Source organism: Bos grunniens, chromosome 2, assembly GCF_055505025.1.
Source record: "Bos grunniens cultivar Pamir isolate PY7600 chromosome 2, Bosgru_T2T1.0, whole genome shotgun sequence".
In the NCBI taxonomy this organism is placed as follows: domain Eukaryota; kingdom Metazoa; phylum Chordata; class Mammalia; order Artiodactyla; family Bovidae; genus Bos; species Bos grunniens.
The window spans coordinates 130,705,335-130,718,298 of NC_141166.1; the positions used below are offsets into that span (position 1 = coordinate 130,705,335).

At 36.8% G+C, this 12,964-nt stretch overlaps 1 protein-coding gene across 1 annotated transcript; it reads right to left on the reverse strand.

The window, feature by feature from the left end:
* Nucleotides 1-549: 549 nt before the first annotated feature.
* MSTN (myostatin) lies at nucleotides 550-7,264 on the reverse strand. The gene is made up of 3 exons (XM_086371520.1): nucleotides 6,683-7,264; nucleotides 4,469-4,842; nucleotides 550-2,435 (listed from the first exon to the last, which is right to left on the reverse strand). The coding sequence occupies exons 1-3, from the start codon at nucleotides 7,053-7,055 to the stop codon at nucleotides 2,055-2,057; spliced, it is 1,128 nt and encodes a 375-aa protein (XP_086227646.1). The 5' UTR covers nucleotides 7,056-7,264; the 3' UTR covers nucleotides 550-2,054.
* Between the last annotated feature and the right edge of the window lie 5,700 nt (nucleotides 7,265-12,964).

A 12,964-nucleotide genomic window follows, 5' to 3' on the forward strand; every position in this document is an offset into this window, starting at 1 on the left:
TTAGTCACTGCTAATTAAACATAGTCACTTCTTTAGAGCTAAGTTATTAAACTGGCCAGGAGTGGAGAAGAGAGCTTACTTCAAAAACATGTATAAATAGTGTTGCACGTAAGGATTCTAGGCACTTCCTAATTATTTCTCAGTTCAGTTTGAAAATGTATTCCCCCAAACTCAGATAAGTGTGTCAGTCTCATTAAGTGCTCGGGAAAAGATGCAGCCTCCCTGTGTCCCTGTGGCTTCAGTAGAACTTGTAACTCTAGGACCATATACCCTTGCCAACTGCAATGCATTTGGAAATTGAACCTAAGAAAACATATAAATAGTTTTCAGGTCAAGATAAAGAGAAATGAAACAGATGTAGCTAGTCCTTGCTTTTGTATGTTTAAAGCAACTTGACCAGAACCAATTTATCAGGAATTTCACTCATGAGAAACTAGAGTAGCAGACCTAAAATTTCTAAACCAAACTTTTGTGCTCAGTCATTAAACTTTTATAATAAAGTGGAAACCAGAAATCTAGAGTTAATCATTATAACATGAAACTGTTGTCTTTCAAAAAAGGTGAAAACACTTTAATATAACTTAAATTGTTTCTACACATTGGATGTAAGAAATAATTTCACTTAATCATAAGTACAATTTATTTGATTAACAAAATCCTGATTTACAAAATAGTAGTAAATATATGCAGAAATATATTCATTATCAAATTATAAAATAAAATTAACAATTTGTAAGATATCATCAGTTTATTATTCTGATTTCAGATAATAGAGTTAAATCATTTTGGTATGCTTAATATTTATAAGTATTAAAATAATGGAACGTTGAGATTTGAATACAATGACAGTAAACCATTGAAATTTCACATTCACATTATACAGCCATCATGAATCCATAAGTGAATGCTAATAATGTAAAAAAATATAAAATGATTGTAATATAACCATCTAACCATTAGCATATGGAGTTTTAAGACCACTATTTAATCAACTAATTTGCTCCAAAATATAAGCTTTTGCTTTTATGTCCTACATGACATGTCTTTGTGCCTTAATACTTAATTTGAAATGTCCTTACTGTAAAAATATACCAAAGTAAATAAAAAAGGAGACATTTATTTACAAAACAATATTGTATACATATTATATAAATGCAACTATTTCAAAATCTTTTTATACAATATTGATAGAATCAGTCATTTCCATTATTTCATCCTAAAAGCTGCAGTATTGCAAAGGCAGGCTATAATTTTGAAATTTTGACCAAAATGAATACTTTTTGACTGCCTTTTCAATGCAGCTTCTCCAAGTATGCTACAGAATTGAATGTAGACCTCTAGGAGAATGAGTTTTCTTTCTCTATAGAACATCCATTGCCCATAGGGAGGAGTGTGAAAATGCACCTGAAGAAAGGAGAAACTTATTACTTTCCTGAACGTTTTTTGCTTGATAAACCTGATAACATCAGCCATTCAGCCTATTGTATTAGCACCATTGGCAAAAACTGTTAATGTACTGTATCAATCAGTATAGGAATGGTAACTTGCGTACGGTGTGCCATCCCTATTTTGTGGAATCTCATCTTACCAAGTATGCTATCATACAATATAAATTCAAGTGTTTAAGGATGTTTCAAATAATGGTATATAACAATACTGCATTTTACCAATACTACATATAGATTTTTCTGTAAATATTAAGTGAAACTGTAAAGAAATAGATTTTAAAGCATACTCCTTTAATTCACCAGAAGACAAGGAGAATTGCTTTCATTCACCTGCATGTGTTGTGATATATTTGAACATAAATGGAATTTGATCTCCTAGTTCAAAAACTCTGGAAATCATAAAACGTTTTATTATACGATTTGTTTTGATGGTTAAATGCCAACCATAGCATATATTCTCTCTTTTTAGCTCATATACTGTAGCTTGTGCTTAAGTGACTGTAGCATACTCTAGGCTTATAGCCTGTGGTACATAATTTCACAGTTTCAAAATTGTTGAGGGGAAGACCTTCCATGTTTGAGGAAGCTATGAACCAAATATAGACCTCATGAACACCCACAGCGATCTACTACCATGGCTGGAATCTTCCCGTATATTATTTGTCCTTCGCCATTAAAATATAGCATATTAATTGGAGACATCTTTGTAGGAGTACAGCAGGGGCCGGCTGAACCTCTGGGGTTTGCTTGGTGCACAAGATGGGTATGAGGATACTTTTGCAAAAATACAAATTCACATTCTCCAGAGCAGTAATTGGCCTTATATCTTTTAGGTGCAATAATCCAATCCCATCCAAAAGCTTCAAAATCCACAGTTAGAGGGTAACGACAGCATCGAGATTCTGTGGAGTGTTCATCACAATCAAGCCCAAAATCTCTCCTAGATCTTTTTGGTGTGTCTGTTACCTTGACTTCTAAAAAAGGAGTCTGTATGGAAAGGAAAGAAGAGTTAATAATAGATCCCAAAACACTCTCCTACCTCAAGGACTCATTATTAAAGAAAGAAAACTAATCATTTTGCTTATGTCACATTTCTTTTTAAAAGGCACAGCATTAAGGAATTTTCATTTACACTAGGCTTGATTCTTCCTTTATGGCTCAAAAGTCTACAGTAGCCATAGGGATTCCCCTGTGGTCAGATCTTTGTCTTGTTTATTCTTGTTTTCCTCCGTTTGAGTATCTGAATGCCTGACACATAATAGATGCTGTGAAAATACTGATGGATGACAGTAAAGGGAGAGGGGGAAGAGAAGAGAAAGGAGCAGGGAGGAAAGAAGAGGGACAAGGCTAGCTTATGTCTTCCTGCTTATTGATTAAATATGGTGGCTAAATATGTCTGATGACTCCTGGAGGGATAGGTATACTCATTCATCCTCCATTCACTTGGTCTTATTCAGGGAAACTTGGATGTTAACACCGAAACACAATAGTTGCCACCCAGTACTGCACAGATGTAATGGGAAAAAGGAAGGTAGAGGGATGAAGATAGTGGTAAGTATATAGGGTTGGAAAGACTAACTCCAAGAGAGAGAGGCACAGACTCAGAAGAAGATACAATGATATTCCCTTTATTCTTTCACTAAAAAATGTTTCCATTCAGATATTTAAACTACAATTTGCTAATCCTCCTCCTGTACCAATCTTTTCATGAATTTGAGACATTTTTCCTTTTATATGGAAAAGTCTGAGGAATACATCTTATTAATCATCTGTTTAATAATACTTAAGACCTCTGTCACGTCACCAACTTTGATCATTAAAATGCTACCTAGAAAAAAGAACACATTCTTTTTTATCCTACACTAAAACCAAAATAGACCTGGTAATTATTGGTATTTAAGATTATACAAAATAACATCATTTTGGGAGTCAATAACATTTTATGTAGTATATTTAAAGAAAAATTGATCACCTGGAAAATTTTATAATGTCTTAAAGAATATGTTTTCATTTAGGTATGATTTACTTTACATTTAGATATCATTTAGATATGATATTCACTACAAAAAAGACCATTTAAAAACCATAAAGCTTGCAAGTATAATCTTTTGTTGTAAATTATATCAATAAATGGAAATAAAAGGTATGGTCACATTAAAAAATTTTTTGAAAACAGAAGTAAATACAAGCATAGATAAGCCAGAAGAGTGAGTAGCTCTAAACTTATACTAGATTTTAAAATGGTTTTTTATTAATTTTTATAATATATAAGGCATTATTTTCTGTTTGACTTTATATTAAATTAGTTGACATTACCTAAGTTAACTCCTGTTAAAGAACAGTAAGACAGTTCAGAAAATAGCTAAGTAGTACAAGTTAACTAGCCTGAAATTTTTAATTTTACCAGGGGTAATTCACAAAGTAATCCACATATACATCAGTGCATCAATAGTCTATAAAACAAGGAACATATTTATCATGAGAGATCTTAAATATAGTATATTTAATAGTATATAAACCTGAACATATATCTAGTTAATTTCTATAAGTAAAAGCATTTTATTTTAATTATAACTTGTAGAGTTCATTTTTCTGCTTTATTAAGCAAAAGAATTTTAACAAATTGGTCACTCTTCTGGGGGAAAAAATGTGTTGTTGGGTGTGTACTAGAATCCACTGTGAAGACTTCATGTTTTTATGTATATAATCATGTAGCACATCAATGGAAAGCATTTTATATTTCATTCTCAATTCCAAAGAATTCCCTAAAAACTTAAGGACCATAGTATAACTTTTTTTCTTTTAAATCCTCATGCAAAGTCAAAGTATCAAGAGAGTGTTTCATAGGATGTGAAATGGGACACCTACTTTTATTGGGTACAGGGCTACCACTGGGGTAAGGCACCTTTGTCTGGCTTATAAGCACAGGAAACTGGTAGTTATTTTTCACTACTATTCATTCACATTATGAATAAACACATAACAAGGTTTTTAGCATGTTATTTTCAGTAATCACTTACCAGTCCATCTTCTCCTGGTTCTGGGAAGGTTACAGCAAGATCATGGCCATTCTCATCTAAAGCTTTGATTTCAATGCCTAAGTTGGATTCAGGTTGTTTGAGCCAGTTCTGCAACACTGTCTTCACATCAATGCTCTGCCAAATACCAGTGCCTGGGTTCATGTCAAGTTTCAGAGATCGGATTCCAGTATACCTTGTACCGTCTTTCATGGGTTTGATGAGTCTCAGGATTTGCACAAACACTGTCGCAGGAGTCTTGACAGGCCTCAGATATATCCACAGTTGGGCCTTTACTAGTTTATTGTATTGTATCTTAGAGCTAAATTTAAAGAAGCAACATTTGGGTTTTCCTTCCACTTGCGTTAGAAGATCAGCTATAAATGAATAAGAAAAAAAAGTTACTAAGATCATTTTTATGAAAAACGAACAAACACCTCCATATCAATCTATGAACATTTTTTTAATTGGAATAATGTGTGCATATTTAGTCTTTTAAAATGGAAAAATATGTAGCATTTCATTCATAACAGCAAAATATCAAGTATAACAGTTATTACAGCTTTTCAGAATCTTTTAGGTATATGTTTTTTCAGCTGTTATGAGCAGCCTACTTCCTTTCCAGAGAACTGTGGACTAAGGAAAATTCTATTAAGGAATGAAAAGTGGATGAAATTTTAAAATGATGATGATTAGAGAGAACAAGAGACACTGTGGAAGAACATCCACTTAGAATTCTTTGGGAATCTGAGTAGTTACACTTACTGAGCAGCTGTACCAATCAGTCTGGAGGAAGGAACCCTTCCCCCAGGCCTGAATTACCTGGGGACAAGACACAGTGAGCAACTAACTGAGCCTCGGGAATTAGCAGAAAATATAGTGCATCTGTTATGTTAGGACGCTGGGACAGCCTTTTAAAGGAAAAAAATAAAAAAACTAGCAGGTAATTAGCACCAAAACTTAGATGTTGTATTCAAGCTGTTTCAAAACTTAGAAAACATTGTCTTTAGGGCCAGGCTGTCATTGTAAGCAGAAGCACTTAGCAATTTCTTGCCTTTTTGTTTTCTCAAGATTGTTTATAAGTAAGGCAAATCTATTCCAGGATTATCTGATAGCACAGTCTTAAAGGAAATTTATTTGTTGCCTTATAAACTAGTTACTTAATAAGAAAAAGCAGTATTTTGAAACTGTTTTGAGTCCAGTTTAAAGTGGGTAGAGCCCTGTATAAAGCAAGATCGCAGACACATGGCACAAAACTCTTTCTGGTCATGCCTTCTCTGTTGAGGTGCCTGTCTCCCTTTCCTTGAGTATAGGTTTGAACTGACTGCAACAGAAATATATGAAACATATTATCTTTCAGAAACAACATAGGTACTACATATAGGTAATAGTTCTCCCTCCTATGAGGAATAAAATAATATTTTAGAAGGTTATTAAGCATGTGCCTCCTAGATATGTGCAGACCAGGTACTCTCAACAATAGTACCATGGTCAGGGTATAAGTGGAACTTTGTAATTAAAATGTTTATTTCTTAGAATTTTCTGCTGATTAGCTCATGATTTTTCATTATGCTGTGTTTACTTCCTTATTGCTCTTACTAATACATTAAGTTTATTAAGAATATTCTTTTATCCTTTCCACTCTAATAGCTTTCAAAATTAGATACTCTGTGAAGAACATAAAAACCCTATGAGAAATAGTTTTGAATAACAGAAGTCATTCTAAGTGTTCAGCAAACGCCCAAATAGGCTTCAACCTCTACAGATTTCTTCCTTTCTCTTTTATTAATGAAAAAAAAAAAAAAAAAACAACACCCTGTTATTTTAAATGCATATTTCAGGCAACCAAATGCAATTAGGAAATTTGATGTAAATTTTTCACATTGCTGATACTGTCTCCCAATCCTTTACCTTGGTAGCATTAAGCTGTGAAAACATAAACATGTTATAGTTGTCATACTAAACTATATAACATGAATGCTATGCAAGCATTTCATTTTTGATTTTTAGCTTTTTAGCTCTCTAAGGAAACAAATAAAGTAGCAGCTTTCAGTCTCATTGGTCTATTTCTCATGAAATCTTGAAAAAAGCTCTTTCCCCTCCTCCTTACATACAAGCCAGCAGCTTGTTAAAAGAGCCTGAAAATAGATCGGTTTCTCATGAACACTAGAACAGCAGTCAGCAGAGTCGTTGCTCTGCACCAGCAGGACTACTCACACTCCGTGGGCATGGTAATGACCGTTTCCGTCCTGGCGTGGTAGTCATCGTCTTCCAAGGAGCCGTCACTGCTGGCATCTCTCTGGACATCGAACTGATCAATCAGTTCCAGGAGTGGAGGAGCCTTGGGCAAAAGTTGTCTGATAGCATCTTTGCTGATGTTAGGAGCTGTTTCCAGGCGAAGTTTACTGAGGATTTGGATTTTTATGGCTTCTAGTCTTGAGGATGTAGTGTTTTCCCTCCACAAACATGCATTACACAGCCCCTCTTTTTCCACATTTTCCTTCTGCTCGCTGTTCTCATTCAGATCCACTGGGCCAGCAACAATCAGCATAAATAGGTAAATATAAACAGAGATTTGCAGTTTTTGCATGGTTTTAAAATCAATACAATCTTTTCCCTTGTTCTTACTTCTTCCTTTTACTTTTCTTTTGCTTTTGAGTAACGCCAAGCCAAACGTTAATGCCTGCCCAGTCTGAGAGACAACTTGCCACACCAGTGAATCTTTTATACTGTATTCCAAGTGGCTTTTTATATTCCAACTTTGATGAGACAAGTGTCGTCGGGATCTGTGATTGGCTCTTGCTCCACAATGAATCTCGCTGTCAGAGGTTAAAACCCTGTCTGTCACAAGTCACCAAACAGTATTTTGTTACAGTCAAGGGTGAGCTGATTCATTTGACTACTTCTTAAAAGGAATAAATCTATGAATAATAAAGGCTGTATGTGACATTCGAAAAATTAAAAACTTTATTAACAATAACATATACACTTAGATCTTATTCATCTTTATATGTGAAACTTTAAAAATTATAATTTAAGTGAATAAATCTTAATTTACACTTCATACTTAAAAAGTTGATATGCTTTTCCCTCAGAAAATAAAATGATTTTATACTATTTAAGTAAGCATTTGAAGTAAAAATAATTTTATTTGTTATATTAAATTATTTTTAGTCTTGTATAATTAGAAAATACAGATTTATTCAGGAAGACTTAAATGAAAAGACTGTGATACTAGTAAAAGATTTTCTGCTATAATTTGAGAAACTTGTTTCCCTGAATAAATTCTTAACACATAATGAAAATCCTACTTTAATATTAAATTGCTCATGGAATTACTTTTAAATAATATCTTTTATTCATATGAAAATTGTATTTCAGTTTCAATTGACTACTATTAAGTTACTTCCTATCCTAAAGTTGCAGATTAATATTGCTCAGAGGATGTGTTTTTTCATTGTTTATTACAAAGAGGATATTGTCAGCTATTTGATCTTAGAATAACATAGAATGACTTAGAAGATAGTGAATTTTATGATGGGTAACAAAGTTTTCCTCAGCTTTCCAGTGGTAAAAGAAAAAAATGTAGTTATCTACCCTCTGTAAATTATATCGGAGCATTGTGAACACAGAAAAGGAAAGGAACACCATCATGAAGGGTGCCCATTTTTCTGCTTCTCAGTAGTGTGCTAGTCCATTTTTCTACTTCCTAGTACTGTGCGACCTCCTAGTACTTCCTTTGCCAGTTTCTCATTTGACCGGAGGGCAGACACCTGGCAGGGATTTGGGGTAAGGTCTGGGAGCAGAGAATGGGGCTTTTTGTTCTCTAAATTGAAGTGGCCTCTGTAGGGATCAAACTCTCAACCTTAGCTTTGGGAGCCACAAGGTCTAATCAAATGAACTATTAAAAACCTAAACAAATATAGCCAGCAAGAAACAGAAGCTGTTTCCAGGCCACAGGAGATTTATTTTTCCTACTACTTTTGGGGAAGCTAAGGACTCCTAAGAGAGTTAATCCATTACTTTTTTCCCCAAGAGAGTGCAGTGGTTCATATCAAATATTTATTTTTTAGGTCACTACTTTCGCACATTGTACACTAATTTACTGCCTCAGTGCACTAAAATGCAACTCAGTAGCCTGAAAAGTTAATGCATTTTCATCAAATTCTTAAGAGGTATCTACATCTCTTGAGAAAAAATGGCCTTACATAATGCATTAGATTTGCCCATCATTAAAGATTAAGGAAAACCAGACACAAACCAGATGCCCTGAAGGATTTCAGATAGTCTTTGTTGCGGAGCAGTATTAGATCAGGCTTATAAAGTTTTATTTGTTTGATAAATTTATTTTTCAACATATAAATCTTTGTAATGTTATAATTGTAACATATGCCCCTATACACTTCTGAGCAAATCAAATCCTTTTTCCCTTTTAACTTGATTAGAATTGTGTAGCAATTGGGATCTCAGGTCCTGGAGTTGGATAGACCTGAGTTCAGATCTCAGTTTGCCACTGTGTAATAATGAATGAGATACTTCTCTAACCTTCAGCTTCCTCATAGAGTGTTGGGGGCATGTAATTCAATAATACATGTAAATTGTTGAGTACAGTGCCTGTCATATAGTAAGTGACTGATAACTGGTACTTGAGTACTTAGTCTCTGTTTCATGCAGAGGGGGTTGAGATTATGGTTAAATTCATCCTCCACATGAACTAGAACTGCTTCAGTTTGTAATTGCCAGCTACCGACTGACATAGGCTAGCTCTCTAGTAAAATGGTGTAAGGCAGCCCTGTGAGCGCTTTCTCCTTACTGCCTGGAATAAAGGAAACAAAGATTATCATTTCCACATGGTCAGTGCTCGTTATTCATGGATCCCGTGCTTGCACATTTATGTCTTGCTGAGATTTATCTTAACTTCATAATCAATCCTTACAGTGCTTTTATAAGCATTTGTGCGTATGCACAGAACAATGGAAAATTTGAGGCTTCCAACACACAGGATCCCAGCTGAGGTCAACCTAGTCAATTCTCTGCCTTGTTTCAGCCCTCATACTTAGCAAGCACCCTTTTTGCAATCGATATGCCACCATGCTTTTTATATTTTTGTGTGCATTTGGTGGCGGTAGGGAGTGATCCTGTTGCTTACAGTGCCCCCCAAGCGTAGTGTTGAAGGGCTGTGTTCCTAGGCACAGGATGACTGTCATGGAAAGAAGGATGGTGGTGCCGGGGGGCTGGAGGAAGGGTGCGGTGTGATGGGGGAAAGCTACTGTGCAATAGATGCAGAGTTTTCAATTCGAGAAGATCAAAAAGTTCTAGAGATGAATGTTGATCATAGTTCCACAGCAAGGTAAGTGTACTTAATGCCACTGAACTGTACAGTTAAAATCAGTTAAATAATAGTCAGTTTCATGTTATGTATATTTTGTCCACAATTTTAAGCAAGAAGGCTGTGGCAGGACTGAAGGAAAAATTTTTCCTCATAGAAAAACAATGTGTGTTATGTAAGCTTCATTCAGGCTTCAGTTATAGGCCTTTTGGTTGTGAACCAATGTTGAAGAATTAGCAGTACGTATTAAATAAGATATTTTAAAACAGAAATGCACACAAAACAAGGTTATTTATTGATTGGTTAACAAAAACGTGACCAGAGGCTGACGGGAATCTAACCTTGTAGTTCCCCTAGGGGCAGTGGTTCAGGAATCACTTATTCATGTTGGCAGTGATTGGGTAGAACATAACCACTGTGAATAATGAGAGTCAGCTCTATCCAATCTCCGGAGGTCAGCATTGAATGAATTAAGAGGTACTCAAGAAATTTCAAGAACGTGTTTTCCTTCTCCAGTGCCGGGATTTGCAACCTTCCTATGGCTTCGGAGCAGCAAGGTTCACCAGCAGTAGGAACCTTCACTGCCGTGTGGGTGCTGCGGGCCTAACTTCGGACAGGACTTTGTTGCTAGGATGAGTGCATAGAGAATTTCTCCCAGGAATTCTTTGAAAGCAGTTTCTTCTCACAGGAGTCCAGTGCCCCTCCTCACAGGGCCTGAAGTTTGCGTTCCCCCTGTTCTTCTTTGTACTCAGGGGGCCTTACGTTTGTGTAACCATAAGTAAGGTAGCAAGCAAACTTCTCTCAACTGTCTTACAAACACCAGGCGGCAGGGGAGGGGGTGTGCGTTTCAAAACAACATTGAGAGTATAAAGCATATTTCCCAAAAAACATTAATGGTTTCACTGTTTGCATTCTGGAAGCTCCCAAATGTTATTAATGTGAAGTTTGCCAGGAGTTTGATGATGTGGCAAAAAAAGGAGGAGACACATGCTAGTAAGAGAGAGACAGATCAGTCGCTCAGTCGTGTCCGACTCTTTGTGACCCCATGAATCAAAGCACGCCAGGCCTCCCTGTCCATCACCAACTCCCAGAGTTCACACAGACTCACGTCCATTGAGTCAGTGATGCCATCCAGCCATCTCATCCTCTGTCGCCCCCTTCTCCTCCTGCCCCCAATCCCTCCCAGCATCAGAGTCTTTTCCAATGAGTCAGCTCTTCACATGAGGTGGCCAAAGTACTGGAGTTTCAGCTTTAGCATCATTCCTTCCAAAGAAATCCCAGGGCTGATCTCCTTCAGAATGGACTGGTTGGATCTCCTTGCAGTCCAAGGGACTCTCAAGAGTCTTCTCCAACACCACAGTTCAAAAGCATCAATTCTTCGGCACTCAGCTTTCTTCACAGTCCAACTCTCACATCCATACATGACCACAGGAAAAACCATAGCCTTGACTAGATGGACCTTTGTTAGCAAAGTAATGTCTCTGCTTTTCAATATGCTATCTAGGTTGGTCATAACTTTCCTTCCAAGGAGTAAGCATCTTTTAATTTCATGGCTGCAGTCACCATTTGTAGTGATTTTGGAGCCCAGAAAAATAAAGTCTGACACTGTTTCCACTGTTTCCCCATCTATTTCCCATGAAGTGATGGGACCGGATGCCATGATCTTCGTTTTCTGAATGTTGAGATTTAAGCCAACTTTTTCACTCTCCACTTTCACTTTCATCAAGGGGCTTTTTAGTTCCTCTGCACTTTCTGCCATAAGGGTGGTGTCATCTGCATATCTGAGGTTATTGATATTTCTCCCGGAAATCTTGATTCCAGCTTGTGCTTCTTCCAGCCCAGCGTTTCTCATGATGTACTCTGCATAGAAGTTAAATAAACAGGGTGACAATATACAGCCTTGACGAACACCTTTTCCTATTTGGAACCAGTCTGTTGTTCCATGTCCACTTCTAATTGTTGCTTCCTGACCTGCATGCAAATTTCTCAAGAGGCAGATCCGGTGGTCTGGTATGCCCATCTCTTTCAGAATTTTCCACAGTTTATTGTGAAAAGTAATGCTAGTAAAGTAATGCTCTAAATTCTCCAAGCCAGGCTTCAGCAATACGTGAACCATGAACTTCCTGATGTTCAAGCTGGTTTTAGAAAAGGCAGAGGAACCAGAGATCAAATTGCCAACATCTGCTGGATCATCGAAAAAGCAAGAGAGTTCCAGAAAAACATCTATTTCTGCTTTATTGACTATGCCAAAGCCTTTGACTGTGTGGATCACAATAAACTGTCAAAAATTCTGAAAGAGATGTTCCTGACCACCTGACCTGCCACCTGACCTGCCTCTTGAGAAACCTGTATGCAGGTCAGGAAGCAACAGTTAGAACTGGACATGGAACAACAGACTGGTTCCAAATAGGAAAAGGAGTATGTCAAGACTGTATATTGTCACCCTGCTTATTTAACTTCTATGCAGAGTACATCATGAGAAACACTGGGCTGGAAGAAGCACAAGCTGGAATCAAGATTGCCGGGAGAAATATTAATAACCTCAGATATGCAGATGACACCACCCTTATGGCAGAAAGTGAAGAGGAACTCAAAAGCCTCTTGATGAAAGTGAAAGAGGAGATTGAAAAAGTTGGCTTAAAGCTCAACATTCAGAAAACTAAGATCATGGCATCCGGTCCCATCACTGCATGGGAAATAGATGGGGAAACAGTGGAAACAGTGTCAGACTTTATTTTTCTGGGCTCCAAAATCACTACAGATGGTGACTGCAGCCATGAAATTAAAAGATGCTTACTCCTTGGAAGGAAAGTTATGACCAACCTAGATAGCATATTGAAAAGCAGAGACATTACTTTGCCAACAAAGGTCCATCTAGTCAAGGCTATGGTTTTTCCTGTGGTCATGTATGGATGTGAGAGTTGGACTGTGAAGAAAGCTGAGCGCCGAAGAATTGATGCTTTTGAACTGTGGTGTTGGAGAAGACTCTTGAGAGTCCCTTGGACTGCAAGGAGATCCAACCAGTCCATTCTGAAGGAGATCAGCCCTGGGATTTCTTTGGAAGGACTGATGCTAAAGCTGAAACTCCAGTACTTTGGCCACCTCATGCGAAATGTTGACTCATTGGAAAAGACTCTGATGCTGGGAGGGATTGGGGGCAGGAAGAGAAG